This window comes from Manihot esculenta, chromosome 4, assembly GCF_001659605.2.
Source record: "Manihot esculenta cultivar AM560-2 chromosome 4, M.esculenta_v8, whole genome shotgun sequence".
Taxonomy (NCBI): Eukaryota; Viridiplantae; Streptophyta; class Magnoliopsida; order Malpighiales; family Euphorbiaceae; genus Manihot; species Manihot esculenta.
Genome location: NC_035164.2, coordinates 14,607,298 through 14,626,802, shown reverse-complemented (window position 1 = coordinate 14,626,802; position 19,505 = coordinate 14,607,298). Strand labels below are relative to the sequence as shown.

The window sequence follows — 19,505 nt, the reverse complement described above, 5'->3', positions numbered from 1 at the left end:
TCACGAATGAGTGTCTTGTTTAGTAATATTTTTTAGGGGCAATGGTATAAATATTCCAAACTTTGAGAATTTTAAATTTTAATCCAAAAGTTTTTTCCTATCGAAAATTCGGCAGAGTCTCCTATATATATTGGTCCTCATTCCATCTGTCAATGATAAAATTTCAATTCAGTGAACTCTCAATCTTAACTTTCCTAAACTTCCTTCAACCACAAACACAATATTCAACTCAAATCAACACTTCATAAGTACCAAGTGTCAACAATGAGAAATGAATAATGGATTGAGTGAGCACATTATTTATTAATATATTTTTAGATAATGGCATAAAAAATTTAAACCTTTAAGGATTTTTGCATTTTAATTAAAAAGATTTTACTTGCTACAATAACTTAGAATTTAAAAACATTTAGCGATTGAATTCAAATTTGAAAGGTAAGTGGGGGAACATTTACCGGTGGCTAACGTGACGTTTCATCTGTATTTTTTTATTATCTCACGGTGGATCATACGCTACACATTAAATAACTAATGTGAGAAATTAAGAAAATTGTTGCCGAAATAGTTTAACTACGCTTTTTCCTAAGCGAAGCAACTCTGCAAGTTACAACATCTAGAGAGCTCAAATCATAGTCGTCTAACAACCTAGGATCCTTAGTCATCAGCACTACCGCCGGTGCAGTCTGTGCTACGTGAATGACCTTACTCTCCTGAATTACTGTTAACATTTTCTTCATATCAAATTAATAAATATCAAATCCTGGAAATAAATTTAGAGATAATTATTTTTATATTCTTACAATTTACTCTAATTAATTAAAATATTAATATAATTTTAAAATTATATTAAAATATTTTTATATTCATATTCAATTAAATAAAAAATATTTATTAATATTTATTTATTTTTAATTGTTAAATTTATTTTAAATAATTAAAATATCTATGTAATTGTAATATTATATAAAATACTCTTATATTTTTATTATGTTAATTAAGAATAATATTTATTAATTTTTATTTATTTTATCATTAATTTATTATTCAAAATAAAAAATCTTTTAATATAAATTCAATTAAATTTTTGTATTTTTATTACAAACCATTGTCTTATTTATTTAGTTTTTGCTAATTAAATCTTTATATTTTTATTTAAAAGTAAAATAAATCCAAATATAAAATATTATTATTTTTTAATAATAAAATATATTTTTATTAATAAATTTTTTTATAATTATTTACTATCATTATGTATTTTTTATATTTTTATATTAATTAAAATACTAATTTCTAATTTAAAAAATAATATTTTGCTAAAAAAATATTATATTAAGTCAGAATTTATTTAGTTCTTAAATAAAACTACATAAATTTGTATAAATAAAAAAAATAGATTTAATTTACCCTTAAATAAAAATATATGAGCTTAATTAGAGTTATTTTTATAAATTTTTTTATTTCAATTACTTTATTAATAAAATAAAATAAACTATCAATCCTTTTTATCTGTCTTTATATTTTCTCATATTTTTTATATATTTTTTATAAAAAAAATAGAGATTTATAATTAATAATAAAGTGTTGGTAATTTAAAAAATCTCGAATTAATTGATGAGACCACTGAATCGTAAATTTTTTAATATGTCATCAATTTGAATATACAAAAGAATCTTTGGTTTTATCGATAAATTAATGGTAAAATGAATACAATCTAATAAATTTTTTAATTAATAAAATAAAAATATTAAAATATTTTAATATAATTTTAAAATTAAAGATTTTAATTGATTAGATTGTATTATTTTAAAATCAAACCGAACTTAATCAGACTAGTTTAATTTAAATTGGATTTTACTAAAATTGATTCAGTTTGATTTTTATAAATATTAAAATTTTAATTTTTAATTTATCCACTTCAATTAAATTTCAAACTGAACCTATCGAATACTAATTTAAATAAACTGCTAAAGTGAAACTTTAACTTTAATTTTTTTTTCTTGTTATTTATTCTTTAAATTATAAATTTGTTATTATAGATAATATTAAAATTATTATTAAAATTTTTAAAAATTATAATTTAATCTATCTATTTTAATAAAATTAAATGTTTAATTATACCATTTTGAAAAATTATAGTAGTTAGTTACTGTATTTTTTCTTTCGTTTACTTTTTTAATCCTCAAATAATTTTAAGCATTAGATTGAATTTCATGTAAGCATTACAATTTTATAAATATAATTATACAGTCCTCTAATGTTTAATTTCATCAGTTTGATTCTAAAATGAATCAGCCGCCTTTTTAAAGAGTTTACCAAATAGATAAAATAGCTCTTTCAAAATGTATTATCTAGGTGAAAAAGTTAAACTAAATATCCTCATTAACATTATATGCATATAGTTAGGGATGATTATTCATTCGGTTCGATTTAAAATCAAATCGAATTAAATAAATTAAATTTAAAATTTAAAATTTAATATTTTTTACTATTTATTTTTACTATTTAAAATTTAATTAAAATATTTTAATCTTAATATGATTTAATTTCTCTATATCATTGAAAATAACATATTATTATCACTAATCGGTTCGATTTAATTTTTTTAATTTTTTTATTAAAATCAAATCGAGCTAAAATAATTAAAATTTTTAAAATTAAAAATCAAACCGAATTAAATTGAATAAAAAATAAAACTAAAATTTTAAATTAATTTAATTCAATCAATTTTTTTAATTTCAACTTAATATTACTCACTTTGTTCACTTCTATATATAATTAACATGTTAATATTGATTAGTTATTCATAAGATGGTCAAAGAGTTAACGTTTGAATGATATTTTTTAAATGATGTGTTTCTATCCGAATGAAAAGTTATTGATCCGAATCTAAATATTATCATCCAAATGTCAAGCATTGATTTAAATGATAAGTATAAAATCAAATTTTATCACTGGAAATTACGAGCGACACGTGTCTAATTCATAATTGATGGTGAACAAATGTAAATACAGTTTATTTATTTACTAATTGGTTAATATATTAATTTTAAAAAATATATTAAACATTCTAAATAATTTTAAAAATTTATTAATTAATTATTCGTTAACTTCAGCTATTAAATATTATAAAAAAATAAAATAATTTTTTATAAAAAAATTAATTAATAATTATTTTATAAGATTGAAAAATTAATTAATGAGACTCTGTCAATTGTGGCCCGGCACTGAGAATCAATCAATTTTTCTGCTCCTGAAGGAAGTTTCACCAAACAGTACTTTGATGTTGGCTCTTTCAAGATCTTGGCACTTGTCCCGCAATGAAGTATCAGCTGCATATGTTATAATTAATTTTTTTTAAAACAATTAAAAATATCAAGTTTGGTTCACATGTTTTGATTTTGGTTCACTTGTATAAAATGAAAAAATGTACCAAGTTTGGTTCACATGTTTTGATTTTGGTTCACTTGTATCAAATGAAAAGATGTACTTGTCTTGGTGTGACACTGAGATTGATTTCAAAAATGTCACCAATTGGTAACATTTTGCAAAATACAAATTTTGGAAGACAGTTTAGAGAACTTTATAAGAGGAAGCATTTTGAGAAAAGCATTGCATCATAGCTTTTATGGTTCTTGTTGGAGAAGTGAGAATTCCACATCAATAAAAGAAAAAAGGAAGAGTTAATAAAGTGAAGTAAGCCCAATCCAAATTGCCTAAATGCATTTTGAAGATAGCTACCACATCAAGTTCAATTAAACCCCCATTATGAGATCTAGCACTCTCACCACATTGAGACTTGGACCAGACCTATCATCAAATTCCAATAGTGATATCGGAGCTCAATTGAAACAGCCGGGCCCGAACTGACACAAATAACTTTTGGGCCCACTTTCCACTTGGCTCAAAATGGTTAATCCAAGTTATTTAGTAGTTTCGTGCTAGCTATTATATACAATTCCAATTTCTCATCCTCTGCCGATGTGGGACGGATTTGCGCCGCAAATCCGCAAGCAGACAGCTTAAGCAGCTGACCATTACACTCGGTCCCGCTAAATTTGCGACGTCCTCGTCGTAACTGAAACGATTACAATTGCTAACAAGGACCGGACCCTTGGGTATTGTGCTTCGCTAATACCTCGGGCGGCTCCACCTCGTCTCTCACGGGTAGCCCTTTCCTCGCAGGCCCACTAGCTCCGCACAATTTGTCTGACCCAGGGTGGCTATGATACCAATTGAAATAGGCGGGCCCGAACTGGCCCAAATAACTTTTGGGCCCACTTTCCACTTGGTCCAAAATGGTTAACCCAAGTTATTTAGTAGTTTCGTGCTAGCTATTATATACAATTCCAATTTCTCATCCTCTGCTAATGTGGGACGTATTTGCACCACAAATACCGTTACAACAATAGCCTCACGACTTATCATGGTCCTCTAGAGTGGGTCGAAGGACTCCTAAGTATCCTGACTAAGTCACTACCCACGTGAATAGTGGCATGCAACGTGGCCACCTCCTTAAAATTTGCTTTCCATTTCTGTTATTATTTCTGTTTCATTTTCTGTTACTGTAAGTAGTGGCCCATTATCTAAGTAGTGTCCATCATCTAGCCACTCCTTAAGATAGTGCCTAGAAGACAAGATCAAGTAGTGTTGCATTCATATTTAAATACCAGTATATTCAATGGAAGGGGAGCTCAAATTTAATCCAACAACCTTGGTATATTCTCACCCTAAGAAGAATACTTCTAAACCCAAAAAACTCTAAGAGGCTTTGACTAGGACCTAACATTGGTATCAGAACCACGACAACCAATAAATAACGAATTGAGAATTTAGAGACAACTCTCAATGGCCTCCTAACAAACCTTGTTTGAATTGAGGAAGGAGTAGCTGACAAACTGCACCAATTGGAAATAACTATTTCGAAACTCTCTAAATCTTTTGTTTCTCATCGTATCTAACTCAACCTATAACCTTCGATCCAGCACTCTAAATTTTCATCTCACCTGACAGGAGAGTCGTCACAGAATTTGTGTGAAGGTACCAGGCCTCCATTTTCCTCTAAATTGGCAAAGCTGGAATTTCCACGCTTTGCATGTGGGGACCCGACAAAATGGTTTACGAAAGTGGAACCATTCACGCAAAAGGTCCCATTAGCTTCTTTTCATTTGGAAGGTAAAGCTAACCAATGGTGGCAGTGGTTGCACCGGACATGCAAGGAAGGGCAACAAGAAGTCACTTGGGAATCCTTTTGTGAAGAATTATGGGCATGGTTTGGACCCACTGATTGTGAGGACTTCAATGAAACTCTTTCCAATATTCCACAGCTTGGGTCCTTCCGAGAATATCAATATGAGTTTGAGAAGCTGGGAAACCGAGTGCAGGGCTGGTCTCAAAAAGCACTCGTAAGAACCTTCATGGGTGGACTCAAACTAGAAATAGCAGATGAAATACGAATGTTCAATCCTAAAACGTTGAAAGAGGCAATCAGTCTTAACTCGAATACGGGATGAACAGTTGCTCAGACAATTGAAATTTCGACTTCCACCTGAAGGACTTGTCATTCCCAAAGGACAACGATTCCATTCAAAAAATTATCGTGGGACGAAATGCAGAGGCAACGGTCACAAGGACTTTGCTTTAATTGTGATGAAAAATTCTTGCCCGGTCATCACTGCAAACAATCCCAGCTGCTTTTACTGTAGGGGTGCACAATCGTGGACGAGGAGTACGACCCGAAGGATCCCTTTCTCACCCAACCGGAAATTTCTCTGCATGCAATGATAGGATGGACTTTTCCGAACACCATGAGAGTCATAGCAACAATTGGTTCCAAGGAGGTAATGGTCCTCATAAACAACGGCTCTACACATTATCATTGAAAGGATGGCCAATGCTCTAAAATTACCTATGACTCCGACTGAATCCTTTGATGTCAAAATAGCCAATGGAAAAGTATTGCAATGTTGTGGCCAATTTGAGGATGTCAAAATCAATCTCCAAGATATCTCTCTCTCGATTTTTATACTTTACCACTTATTGGGCTGGATATAGTTTTGGGTGTACAATGGTTGTCGTAACTACGAAATATCATATATAATTGGTCTAACTTGACCACAGAATTCCGCTAGGAGCATACATTTTACAAGTTAAAGGGAATCAGTAATTTGCCTATTCAACCAGTGACTATGACCTCTCTTTCTAAGGAGGAGCGACAAGGCAACACCTTATTTGCACTCTGCTTGTCAATCACAACCACCCAACTGCCGTCCCAAATTCCGTCAGCTATGACTCAACACTTTGAACAATTTGAAGATCTGATCCAAGTTCCAACTCAGCTACCTCCTCACTGAGCCATTGAGCACCGCATCATTTTGGAAGAAGGCACCGAGCCCATCAATGTATGGCCATATAGGTATGCCTACTTTTAAAAGTCAGAAATTGAAAAACAAGTTCATGACATATTGCAATTGGAGCTCACTCGACCCAGTACCGATCCATTTTCATCACCTGTTCTTTTAGTTAAAAAAATAAAAAAGATGGATCCTAGCATTTTTGTAACGATTATAGGGCTTTAAATGTTGTTACTATTAAAGATAGAATTCTAATTCCTACTGTTGATGATATGCTTGATGAACTTTATGGTGCTTCATATTTTACTAAGTTGGACCTTTGAGTTGGATACCATCTTGTACGCATAAACCCTGATGATATTCATAAAACTGCTTTCCGAGCACATAATGTCATTGTGAATATTTAGTCATGCCATTTAGACTTTGTAATGCCCCTTCTGTAATCATGAATTCCATTTTTCATCCTTATTGCCCAAATCCATTTTCGTTTCTCGTTTTCTTTGATGACATTCTAATCTATAGCCCCAATTGGAATTTGCATCTTGAACATGTTAAACAGATTTTTGAAATTTTAAGGCATCTACAATTTTATGTGAAACTTTCAAAGTGTGCCTTTGGTTTACAAGAACTTGAGAATTTGGGTCATATTGTTACTTCTACCGGTGTTAATGTTGATCAAAGCAAAATTGAGGTTATGATAAAATGGCCTAGGCCTACTAACATTTCAGATTTGCGTGGATTTTTAGGCTTTACAAGTTATTACTGCAAATTTGTGCACAATTACGAATTACTGGCTAAGCCATTAACTAATCTCTTGAAGGACAGTTCCAATGGACGGAGGAGGCAGAAAAGGCATTCGAAAATCTAAAAAATGCTATGATCACCACCCCAACTCTGGGTACACCAAATTTTAATGAATCTTTCAACATCAAATGTGATGCCTCCGGTGATAGGATTGGAGTGGTGTTGACACAGCAAGAATGGCCTATAGCGTTCATGAGTAGAGCTTTGGGGGTTGCTAAGAAATCATGGTCTATATATGCTAAAGAAATGCTTGCAATTGTTCATGCCATTCATACATGGCATCCCTATTTACTTGGCAGAAAATTTTATATCCATACGGATTAACACAGTTTGAAGCATTTGTTAGAGCAGCGGATTGTGATACCGGAATAGCAGAAATGGTGGCCAAATTACTTGGGTATGATTATGACATTCATTACAAGCCTGGTCGAGAAAACACCAACACTGATGAATTGTCACAGGTTGTAGGCTGAATTCTAGTACAGTATCACTTATCATGCTTCCATATGAATGACACCCTTTCAAACACTCTACGGTCAGCCACCTCCTACCATCTCTATATATATTGAGGGCAATAGTCCAGTGCATGAAGTTGATAAACTCTTAACTTGCCGCGATACACTACTCTATCAGCTCAAGACTGCCCTTCATGCTGCTAACAACAGAATGAAACAACAAACTGACACCAAACGTCGCATTCTTGAATTCAATGTCGGCAACCTGGTATTTCTAAAGTTACACCCGTACCGGCAGCATTCTGTTTTAAGACGAGCCTATCACAAATTGGCTAATAAATTCTATGGCCCTTTTCCCATCGAGGAGCGCATTGGTAAGGTTGTCTATTGCCTCACCCTTCCTCCAAGCTCTTGCATTCACTTGGTCTTTCATGTCACACTTTTGAAAAAGCAAATCAGCCCTCACAGGTCCACCAGCTCAACACTTCCTCCGATGACAAATACCACGATTCCTGACATTGTTTTGGACTATCATTGGATTAAGCGGGGCTCCAAATTTATCGAACAAGCATTAATGCAGTGGCATAAACTATCACTAGAAGATGCAACGTGGGAAGACACAACCTTGTTGTGGACACAGTTTCCAGATTTTCACCTTGAGGACAAGGTGGCTTGTCACAGGGACGAGCAATAATAAGCCACATCGGTCCTCTAGAGTGGGTCAAAGGAATCCCAAGTATTATGACAAAGCCACCACCCACGTGAACAGTGGCATGCAACGTGGCCACCAAGCTCTCCTTAAAATTTGCTTTCCATTTCTGTTATTATTTCTGAATGGTGGATCATACGCTACACATTGAATAACCAATGTGAGAAATTAACTACCGGTTAATGGTAAAAATTCAAGTCTGGTGTTTAACTAACCTGACTTAAAGTCAAATTTGGAAATTGTTGCCGGAGCAGTTCAACTATGCCTGTCCTATGCGAAGCAACGCTGCAGTCTACAACATCTAGAGAGCTCAAATCATAGTCGTCTAATAACCTAGGATCCTTAGTCATCAGTACCACCGCCGGTGCAGTCTGTGCTACGTGAGTGATCTTAGACTCCTTAATTACAGTCAACATTGTTTTCATATCAAATTTGCCCAAGGGCATTTTGGAGAAGGCTATCATATCAAGCTTAATTAAGCCCCATTCTAGACCCAACACTCTCACCACATGTAGACTTAGACTAGGCCCATCATCAAATTCCAACTGTTACAGAGGGCCTACTCAAATTAGTAGTCATGTCTATATTGTCATCATATTTGGAAGATACTATTGAAACAAAATCTAATTTATTAAACAAATTGACAAAGTTTGAAGGAATAGAATACAATAGAGAAAACAATGCCAAGTTAAGATTTTACTAACTACTAGCTCATTAAGGACACGTAAAAGGTAACAAGCTTCAAAATTTCCCTTTCCCATTATTTTCCCCTAGTACCAAACCAAAACCCTTATCTTGAGTACAATTACCACAGCAAAGATCAAAATGATCCCGGGTTTCCCTTCTTGACAAACACAATCTCCGTATAATTCAAAAATTAGTAAGAAAATCTTACAGCAATTCTAAGCTGAAATTAAAACAGGGTTAAACAAAGTAAGCATACCAGTCTTGACAAACACAATTTCCGTATAATTAGAAAATTAGTAAGAAAATTCTAAGCTGAAATTAAAACAGGGTCAAACAAAGTAAGCATACCAGCAAAGAAACCACGGAAAGCATTGTTGACAGAGGGGAAAGACGCAGGTTGCAAAAGCCTGTTCAAGTGAGGTGATACAGCTGCAAGAGCTCTCCATAGAGCCATTGGGTTCCTATCTGGTGAGTCTGGAATATCTCTGACTGAGGGTTTTAGTTCTCTGCAAATGGTAATACAGCCAAACAAATTTAGTGGTTTATATTTAACCAATTAGTGTAAGCTTAACTTCCTTCAGACATGCAAGTATGCAGTGTAAATAGATTTCATTAGAATTGAAAGAGAAATTCAATTACCAAAATGAACCAAAAGCCAACAAGATCAGCCACTACAAACTCTTCAGGCAGATTTTCATTTTCTTGAGCAAGCAAGCACGATGTGGTCGAGTACACTTTAATCAAAAGCAATGTTGAAATACGGAAATTCCATATCCTCCCTCAAGATTAATTAAAACAAAAGGCACATATCCATTGAATCAACATATGAGAAACATTGGGAAATTAAAATTAATTGAAAAGAAAAAAAATAGAATCAAGTGATATACCAGACAGAGAGAGGCAAAACTGCAATTGGGTCAATAGATGTGAGAGGCTGAATGAGTGTGGCCGTGTGGGTGCTAGGAAGAGCTGAGGGGGTTACTGGTGAGACGAGCAAGAAAGTGATGACACAGGTAGGATACTAATGAATTTTAAACTGTGCAACCCTAAACCCACTTAATATACTTACTACCTGAACCCAATTAAGCAATTACAATAATCTTTTACAAATACCTGTCTAAAAATAATTACTACTCTCCACATAATATTCAGACCCACTTAATTCTTTTTCTGTTTCATTAAAGAAAGTTTAAAGGGATTGTTAGCTGAAACCAAATACTAAAATATTTTAAAATTCTCTAGAAGTAAGAAATTCAAGATTACTAAAACAACAAAATAAATTAATTGTAATTGCAATCTCACACACTACTTCATGGAACAAAGCATAAAAGGAGTTCATAACAAATCATTCACCATCATTGTTAGTTATATCATTTATCAAAAAAGATAACAAATCTTGAAGTTATATACACTACAAAAATTTACCGGAATAGTAACGGAAAATGTCTGTTACTAATTAGTAACGGATTAATAACGGATATTATATTAAACACAACAATAGTAACGGATTAGCTAATCCGTTATAAATCCGTTACTAAATTCTGTAACGGATTTATATCCGTTACAGAATTGGTTAAATTTACCCAAAATTAGTAATGGATGAACACATCCGTTACTAAGTGGTTCTGTACTCAGTCATTTAGTAACAGATATATTATCCGTTACAGAAGTTAAATTTAGTAACGGATGTATCCGTTACTAAATTTAAAATCCCTAAAATAAGAAAGCCCGAAATTTCTCTTTCTCAGTTGCATGTTTTTACTTTCCCTTTCCGTCAGTTGCACGAAGTTCTCCAAAATCTCTCTGCCCTTCACCATTGCTGTTGCCAAAATCCCTCTTCCCTTCACCATTGCTATCATCGCCTTCACAGTTGCCGCCTTCACCGTTGCCGCCTTCACCGATTATCACCGCCTTCACTGTTGCCGCCTTCACCGTTGCCGCCTTGCCGCCTTCACCGTTGCCGCCTTGCCGCCTTCACCGTTGCCGCCTTCACCGCCTTCACTGTTAGTTTTAAGATCAGCCTGTTGCTTTAAAGAAGATATCCAAAGCGAAGGTAAATTACTCTCAGATTAATGAAATTCACTGTTGGAGGTCTTGTTTTGATTTTCTATAAAGTTCAAAAGAACCTTATATTTTGGGTTTGATTTTCGATATTACATTTTGGCTCAATAATATTAGGGGTGATGGATTCTCGTAGCCCCCAATTGTTTTTTAATAATTCTCAATGTCCCCTAAGTGATGGATTGTTAGAGCAGTTCCTGGTGGAACTGAAATTATTGTCATTCTAAATTCATGAATCGAAGATAACGGAGAGTGAAGAAATCCCACTTACAAGCTGCTGATATAGTTCTATACAGAAGGAATACACAGTTTTAAAGACTATCAAATGATTAGGTATATGATTATTGACAGTTGAGATAGTGTAAAGGCACCCATTATACTTTTTATTTTTCATTTTCTTATTTATTTTTTGTCTAGCTGCAGATAGAGGATAACATTAAGAAAAATTCCCACATTTATTTCTACTCCTAAGTAGTAAAATCCTATGAGCTGATTGTCAAAGTGCCAAGTAAATTTGCCTTCAATATGTATGTCTAAAAACTTGTATCACCAAATCTATGTATAGGAAACTGGTATGGACCAGGAACTGAATCTCAGTTCTTGGTGGATACCAGGGAATGATATCAATCCCTGATCATGCATCAGGAACTGGTCTCAGTTTCTAATTCCTGGTGCATACCAGGAACTGACACCAGTTCCTGGTGTGCACCAGGAACAAAAGTTCCATGTAGCAATGGAATCATGTGGATTTAATAATATCATTGTTAGCTAGTGTCTGCATTTGGGGGATCAAGAAACTCTCAGATTAGTTGTTTTCGACACATCTGCTACTTTAATCTCCAGCCTCATAGTAAGTCTAAATATTCTGGTTCCAATAAGTAAGCAATTGAAACTTCTATTTTATCTTATTATCCTAATTAATATATTTATATTTATATTGATATGTTGAATTTTTGAAGTGGCTACAATTTTTAAACAAATCTGACAGACATGCTTCATTGATTTATGAAATTATTTGAGTTCAATTTATTATAATTATATTCTTTTGACTGTCAATTACAAAAAAATAACATCCACCCTTGAATTACAATGATCTATAAAACAGACATTATTCCATGGTTTTGATTTTTTTTTTAATTCAAAATTTATCAGTTTAGGAACACAAGATTAGTTTAGGTAATAGGTACCCATGTGTCTATATAGTCTTAGATCAAGAAAATTCCTTTCGATTTTTCTTTTTTCAGTTTGATGGTTAAATTGATAATGCCAAGATCCCATTGGAGCTTGACATGTTTTATTTACCATTTCTGATGAGATTAACATGGATTATTTACTTGAAAGACAGCAAATTCAATGAAAAGTATGAAAAATGAGTTGATTACCAATGAGAAAGAGCAAAAACTTGAACCTGCTAATTCCAATTCGCTGCAAAAGAAAACAAATAAGAAATGACTATAAAATATAGATGAAGTTAAAAGGAACCTTGTAAAAATCCAAAACATAGATTCTAAGAAAGCTGTCTTTGCTTACTTGTTTTTTGGGGCAATTACGCTTAACACAATAGCTAACTAATGAACCTAAAGCATCATTTATTTTTTGGACTATGTGCATGGAAGTTGGTGTATTTCATATTGACAAATGCTTCTGTTTGAACATCTGGACAAGACAAACAGAGGTGGAGGCCAGAATATTACTCATTGTTCTAAGAGAATTTTATTGCTTTTGTCTATTCTGAATGTCAACTTCTGACAGATGGTTATCACATCAGAACTAGTGCATCCATAGAGGTGCTATTGTTGACTCAAAACTCAACTGAATCATTGTAACCCTCATATTGAGATCTTTTATAGTCAGGGGTTGGAGTCGTCCCAAATCTTTGTACATTAATATCCATATCTTTTATAATGGAAACCATATACTTTTAAGGTGATCTATTATTCCTCATATTATTCCTCCTATTGCCACCCATACACTAAGTTGATCTTCTTTTGATATATGTTGTTGTTGGCTTATATATGCTTATTAAAATCAGTCCACTCCTAATCAACTTATCAACTTATAAATAACCATATTAGTTTTATTTAAACACAACTACATATCAACTTATTTTTTTTAGATGAGGACATCGCACTGACCAACTCTTCATTTATTGTTATACATTCTAGGTATAATAGGTACAATATGCATTCTGATAGAGGTTGGATGTATGCAAGACTAAAAGATGGTCTACTAAATCCTTTATTCCTTGAAGGATTAAATGAATTCATAGCAGCTGCCAAACAGTTTCCAGACTGTTTGAATGGAGAATTAATTAGGTGTCCATGTAATCGATTTAAGTGCCAAAATCAGAGTTTTGAAGATGAGAGTACAGTTAGGTTTCATCTCATGAAATATGGGTTTGTTAGAGACTATTATGTATGGTATTTGCATGGAGAAATTCAAAACTACAATGTGGTCCATGGGAGAAGTAATGATTCGACTGACAACACTTACAATGTGGAATATCAACATGGTGAATTCTCTAATGCTTATGAACAACTAGTTGTAGATGCAGCAGGACCTAGTTTCTCCCCATCAATTAGTAATGAGCCTCCAAATCAATCTACTCAGAGATTGTATGACATGTTGGCTGCTGTTAATCAGGAATTGTGGCCAGGTTGTGAAAATCATTCACAATTGTCAGCTATGGCAAGGATATTGAATATCAAATCTGAACATCATTTGTCTGAACGTTGCTTTGACAATATTTGCCAATTCATCAAAGAAATTTTACCTACTGATAATTTGTTTACTGATAATTTCTACTCTACAAAGAAATTACTTGAAGACTTGGGATTACCAATTCAGAAGATTCATAGTTGCTTAAATGGTTGTATGATTTATTGGGGTGAGGATAATGAATTGCTCAGGTGCAAGGTGTGTGATCATCCGAGGTATAAACGATTGCGAGATAGTCAGAGCTCTAGTAAAACCCAAGTTGCTTATAGTAAAATGTATTACATGCCAATCACACCTAGACTACAAAGGTTGTACGCATCTAATGCTACAGCCAAGGATATGACTTGGCATGCCAATCATGGGACTGGTGATGATTTAATGCATCATCCATCTGACTCGCATGCATGGAAGGTTTTTTATAACAATTGGCCTCATTTCAGTGCTGAGAAATGTAATGTCCGTCTAGGACTGTGCACCGATGGTTTTCAACCCTTTGGAAAATCTGGTCAGCAATATTCATCATGGCCTATCATACTGACACCGTACAACTTACCTCCATGGTTATGCATGAAAGGTGAGTATATGTTTCTCACTATACTTGTCCCAGGGCCTAGAAATCCAAAAGATAAGTTGGATGTGTATTTACAACCCCTAGTAACTGAGCTGAAAGATTTATGGGATAATGGAGTTGAAACATATGATGCATTCAATAAAGAAAATTTCAACTTGCGAGCTTCTTTACTGTGGACTATAAGTGATTTTCCTGCTTATGCTATGTTATCTGGATGGAGCACTGCAGGACGGACCGCTTGTCCTTATTGCATGGAAGATAGTGATGCGTTCACATTGACAAGAGGAGGTAAGCAATCATGGTTTGATAATCATCGTAAATTTTTACCTCTTGGCCATTCTTTTAGAAGAAACAAAATAGCTTTTAGGAAGAATGTATCTGTTACTAAGAAAGCTAAACCACCATTTTCTGGTGAAGAAGTACTGAAACAGATTGATGAATTGGGGTTTAAGAGAGTTATAGATGAAGATGCATTTGAAATAAATTCCCGTCTGTCAAAGCAATGCGGTTGGAGAAAAAGAAGTATCTTCTGGGATTTACCGTATTGGAAAAGTAATTTGATTCGGCACAATCTTGATGTAATGCACATTGAGAAAAATTTCTTTGAAAATATAATCAACACTATAATGAGTGTTGAGGGAAAGACAAAGGATAATGCTAAGTCAAGGGCAGACCTAAATGTGATATGCAATCGGCCAGAGTTGGAAATGGATCAAGTCACTGGGAGATATCCAAAAGCTTGTTATACTCTAGATAAGCAAAGTAAGCAAGTATTATGTGATTGGCTGAAAAATCTAAAGTTTCCCGATGGATATGTTTCTAATATGGGGCGATGTATTGATATGAAGAAGCTGAAGATGTTTGGGATGAAGAGTCATGATTGTCATATCTTCATGCAGCGGATTATGCCAATTGCATTTCATGAGTTGCTTCCGTCAAATGTGTGGCAGCCCTTAACAGAGTTAAGTAATTTTTTTAAGGAGTTAACATCTACCACTATAAGTGAGAGTGATATGTTGCGGTTGCATGGTGAAAATCCTTTAATCATATGCAAGCTTGAGCGTGTTTTCCCTCCAAGCTTCTTTGATTGTATGGAACACCTCCCTGTCCATCTAGCATATGAAGCATGGCTGGCAGGTCCAGTGCAATATCGATGGATGTATCCTTTTGAACGGTAAGTTCTTTTAACTTCACTTTAATTAAGTTATTTAATAATGTTTACTAATATCGGTCATATATTTTATAGATATCTGCGACGGCTTAAGAATAATGTCAGAAATAAAGCTAGAGTCGAGGGATCAATATGTAATGCGTACCTAGTAGAAGAAGCAACTTCATTTTGTGCACATTACTTTGAATCGTATGTCCAAACTAGACATCGAAAAGTGCCAAGGAATGTTGATATTTCAGAAAGTACTGAAAATTATGAAGGCAATCTATCAATCTTCATGCAGTCCGGTCGACCAATAGGAAAAGGGACAACCAGATATCTTATGGAGGATGAGTATAAAGCAGCACAAGTGTACATATTATTAAATTGTCCAGAAGTGAAACCCTATATTGAGTAAGTTATCGTAAATAAGTAATTTATATATTATGTTCTTAAATTACTTTTTCTAATGGAGTTGAGGTTTTTCCAGCATTTACATTGATCAATTGCGCTCAAATGATCCGATGGTCAATGATTCTCAGATTGACATCAAATTGGAGAGTGAATTCTCTATATGGTTCAACAATTTTGCTCATGATTCGTGCAATAACATATCCAACAAGTTTATCACATCGCTTGCAATGGGTCCATTACGAAGTGTGACATCATACAATGGATATATGGTGAATGGATATAAGTTTCAATCGAAGTCATACTGTGCAAGTAGAGCAACTATGAACAGTGGGGTGTGTATTAAGGGGTCAAATTACAGCAGCGAAGAAAGCGATTACTATGGACAATTGCTTGAAGTTATACGTTTGGAGTATCCAGGTCTTCCAATCAAGCGAGTTGTACTTTTCAAATGCAATTGGTTTGACCCCACTCCAAATGTAGGCACAAAGATCCATAGTAAATATAAACTTGTCGATGTGAATCATAAACGATCTTTTAATAGATATGAGCCTTTTGTGCTGGGAGTACAAGCAATACAAGTGATATATACTCCGTATCCTAGCCTAAAACGAGATAAAATTGAATGGTGGGCTGCTATAAAAGTCAAAGCACGTTCTGTAATTCAACTTCCAACACAAAAAAATACACAACCTGCTGATGAACCATTTCAACAAGATGAAATGGAACACACTGCCATAATTAGAGAAATTGATGATTCAACACAACAATTAAATGATCCAACTGGGGATGTTATTGAAATTGATGATGGTGAAGAAAATGATGAAGATGAAACTATAATAGCAACAGAAACAGATGATGATGATGATGATGACTTAGATGTAGATAGTGAATAGAAGGTATAACATAATTGATATCTATTTTTACTTTTAGTTATTAAATATGTTAACTACATCTTGATTTTTATAATGTAAATTTGTACAGGATGAGAGGACGAGGACGCGGATCTTCATCACGGGGTCGAGGAGACCATGGCAGGGGTAGTGTCCACACAACTGAATCAGAAAATGTCAATCAAGATTTGGTACAACACACTGCTTTGATTCCTAGACCAGACCAGGGTGAGAGATCCACACCGGGTGCTGCATCATCCACTCCTGCTTCAGTGAACACATCTGCTACTGCCTCAGCACCCATAGGTTTGCCACCTATTGCATCTACGGCTACATCTGCATCTGCTTCTGGTAGTTGTGGACCTACAGGGCTCAGACCACATATTCACTTAGTAAACTCAGTGTGAGTAAAATTTATAAGTATTTTTAACTATGCATTTAATTTTTTTGCTTATTTCAAAATAATTTTTTTGTCAATTATTCTTTTACAGCATGCAGCCTTCTGATCCGATTGCTAGGCGGATTACCTTGATCTTCAAGGAAAAGTTAGTAGCATATGGCTTTTGTTGGAAGAATGTACCAGAAGAGGTTAAAGAATTCTATTGGCAAGAATTTAAGGTAATACAAATTATATTGTACATGTGATTATTTTTACTGTGCATTATTTGTAGCTAAATGTGAGTAATTACAGAAACACTTCTTATGGGAGGAGGCAATAGAACAACTTATGATGATAGCTTGGAGGAAGAAAGATGCCGAGCGATATCGTAGCCTTATGTGTAGCGTAAGGAATGGGAAGGAGAAGAGACTATCACTGACAGAAGGAGTAATGGATGCATGGCAATCCGCTTGGGGAGCAACTGAGTATAAAGAGAAATGCAAAAAATTCTCAAATAACAGAAAGAGTGAAACAGGTGGGCAAGGCGCTGGCCCATCAAGACATTGTGGAGGATCCATATCTCAGTATAGGCATCAACAACAGATGGTACGTAATATTCATTCTCACTTAAATTTTTTCAAATACTTTAAATTTATCCAATTTATTGTGAATTTATATTGAAGCATGTTATTACTATTTATATTTTACTTGCAGCGCGAAAGACTAGGCAGAGATCCTCTACCTCATGAGTTATTTGAGGCTACGCATAAGAAGAAGGGTTCCTCAGAGTTTGTTGATGCACGCTCAAAGTCCATTCATGTGAGAAATTAAATAAATTTATAGTAAATTATTTGATTTATAGTTTATACTGTTATATCACATGGTATTTTTTTTGAAGGATCGCTTTCTGACTTTGAAAGAGCAAGCATCACAGACAGATAATGACAGTAGTCAGGCATCCCGCGTTGATGAGGCTCAGTTATACTTTGAGGCAGTAGGTGGAGAGAAAAAAAGAAGGGTGTATGGTCTTGGATCACAGGCTTCAGTTTTCTTCCCAAACAAGACTTCTGCTAATACATCCTTCACATCAGCTCAGCAAAATCAGGATCTTCAAGATGAAATGGCTGATCTCAGACGCAAGCTACAGGAGCGTGAGGATAATGAACAAGGATTGATTGAGCAAAATGTGCGGATTACCTCTGAGCTCTCACAGGTGAAGGATTTACTTATGCAGCTTGTGAGTGAAAGACAAGGCAACCAGCCTTCAGCTCCCGGTGAGGGAACTTCTGCACAGCCTGCACAGCCTCCTGAACAAGCAGATGAAACTAATGATGAGGACGAGGACGAGAACACTACACATTTATAGTTTCTTTTTTCATTACACATATGTACTAGGATAATAAATAATTTGTTAATTTTTTTACTTTAAAATTGAACAGCTTGATGTTTGGATATATGTTTGATTTGATTTACATAATATATGATATTGGATTTGAGTTCATTCATGACATTTGGTTTTTACATTTTGTTATTGAGATGAGTTGTAATATGTGAGTGTATTTACAGGTTAGTTGTAATATGTGAGTGTACTTACAGGTTTGTCTGATTAGATTATATAATTTATAATATTTTATTATAATTTTATAAATAGTAACGGATTAGTAACGGATTAAGTTGTTACTGATCCGTTAAAAATAGTAACGGATTAGTAACAAAAAAATTTGTTATTAGGTTTTCATAAATAGTAACGGATTTCTGTAACGGAAAAATCCATTACTAAAAAAATCCGTTACTAAAATCAACTAAAAGGAAACTAAATTTAGTAACGGAATTTCCGTTACAAATCCGTTACTAATTTAGTAACGGACTAGAAAATCCGTTACTAATGCATTAGCAACGAGGTTCACTGTAACGGAAAATTTCCGTTACAAATCCGTTACAAAATAGTTTTAGTAACGGATTTTTAATAATTAGTAACGAAAATTTCCGTTACTAATCCAGTAAATTTTTGTAGTGATATGCATAAGAATGCTTTGAGAAAACAAAATCACATAAATTTAATCACTAAAATTTCAAAGGTAATCTCCTAAATCAAGGACCTGAACCACTTTGAAACAGTCACTTCATAACCAACTTTGGACCAAAAACACCAAAACCTAACTGTGGATCAACTTCCCATTCCTTGCACCCTGCCAACGATAACTTGACATGTGAAACTCAAAATCCCAAATCAAAATGAAACAGGAAGCTAACAAAAGAGCACAAGTACAACTCATCTTTCCAAGATGAAACAAGAGCAGACTCACTATAAAAATAC

The 19,505-nt window shown here is 33.9% G+C and overlaps 3 protein-coding genes and 1 pseudogene across 4 annotated transcripts; 3 read left to right on the top strand and 1 right to left on the bottom strand.

The window, feature by feature from the left end:
- The window catches only part of LOC110617381, a 180,563-nt pseudogene that overhangs the window by 79,393 nt on the left and 81,665 nt on the right, over positions 1-19,505 (bottom strand).
- On the top strand, positions 13,248-14,916 carry LOC122723454. Its single transcript, XM_043955597.1, has 2 exons — positions 13,248-14,800; positions 14,856-14,916. Exons 1-2 carry the CDS (start codon positions 13,248-13,250, stop codon positions 14,914-14,916), a joined length of 1,614 nt encoding a protein of 537 aa, XP_043811532.1.
- LOC122723514 lies at positions 14,867-17,132 on the top strand. 2 transcript variants are annotated; one of them, XR_006350418.1, is made up of 3 exons: positions 14,867-15,529; positions 15,602-16,815; positions 16,901-17,132. XR_006350418.1 is itself a non-coding variant. In XM_043955828.1 (3 exons), the coding sequence occupies exon 2, from the start codon at positions 16,030-16,032 to the stop codon at positions 16,810-16,812; it is 783 nt and encodes a 260-aa protein (XP_043811763.1). In that variant the 5' UTR covers positions 14,878-15,529; positions 15,602-16,029; the 3' UTR covers positions 16,813-16,815; positions 16,901-17,121. The 2 variants fall into 2 exon arrangements, 1 of the variants encoding a protein (XP_043811763.1); XM_043955828.1 differs by having other exon boundaries at positions 14,878-15,529; positions 16,901-17,121.
- LOC122723453 lies at positions 16,902-18,554 on the top strand. The gene is made up of 5 exons (XM_043955596.1): positions 16,902-17,212; positions 17,301-17,427; positions 17,501-17,794; positions 17,903-18,007; positions 18,087-18,554. Exons 1-5 carry the CDS (start codon positions 16,902-16,904, stop codon positions 18,552-18,554), a joined length of 1,305 nt encoding a protein of 434 aa, XP_043811531.1.

Excerpts from the sequence above, each read along its gene's own strand:
- LOC122723454 (XM_043955597.1), top strand. The coding sequence starts at position 13,248 with ATGCATTCTGATAGAGGTTGGATGTATGCAAGACTAAAAGATGGTCTA. Across the intron at positions 14,801-14,855 it reads AAACAGATTGATGAATTGGG|CAATGCGGTTGGAGAAAAAG; the intron begins GTTTAAGAGAGT and ends CGTCTGTCAAAG.
- LOC122723514 (XM_043955828.1), top strand. The coding sequence starts at position 16,030 with ATGGTCAATGATTCTCAGATTGACATCAAATTGGAGAGTGAATTCTCT.
- LOC122723453 (XM_043955596.1), top strand. The coding sequence starts at position 16,902 with ATGAGAGGACGAGGACGCGGATCTTCATCACGGGGTCGAGGAGACCAT. Across the intron at positions 17,795-17,902 it reads ATAGGCATCAACAACAGATG|CGCGAAAGACTAGGCAGAGA; the intron begins GTACGTAATATT and ends TTTTACTTGCAG. Across the intron at positions 18,008-18,086 it reads CACGCTCAAAGTCCATTCAT|GATCGCTTTCTGACTTTGAA; the intron begins GTGAGAAATTAA and ends TTTTTTTTGAAG.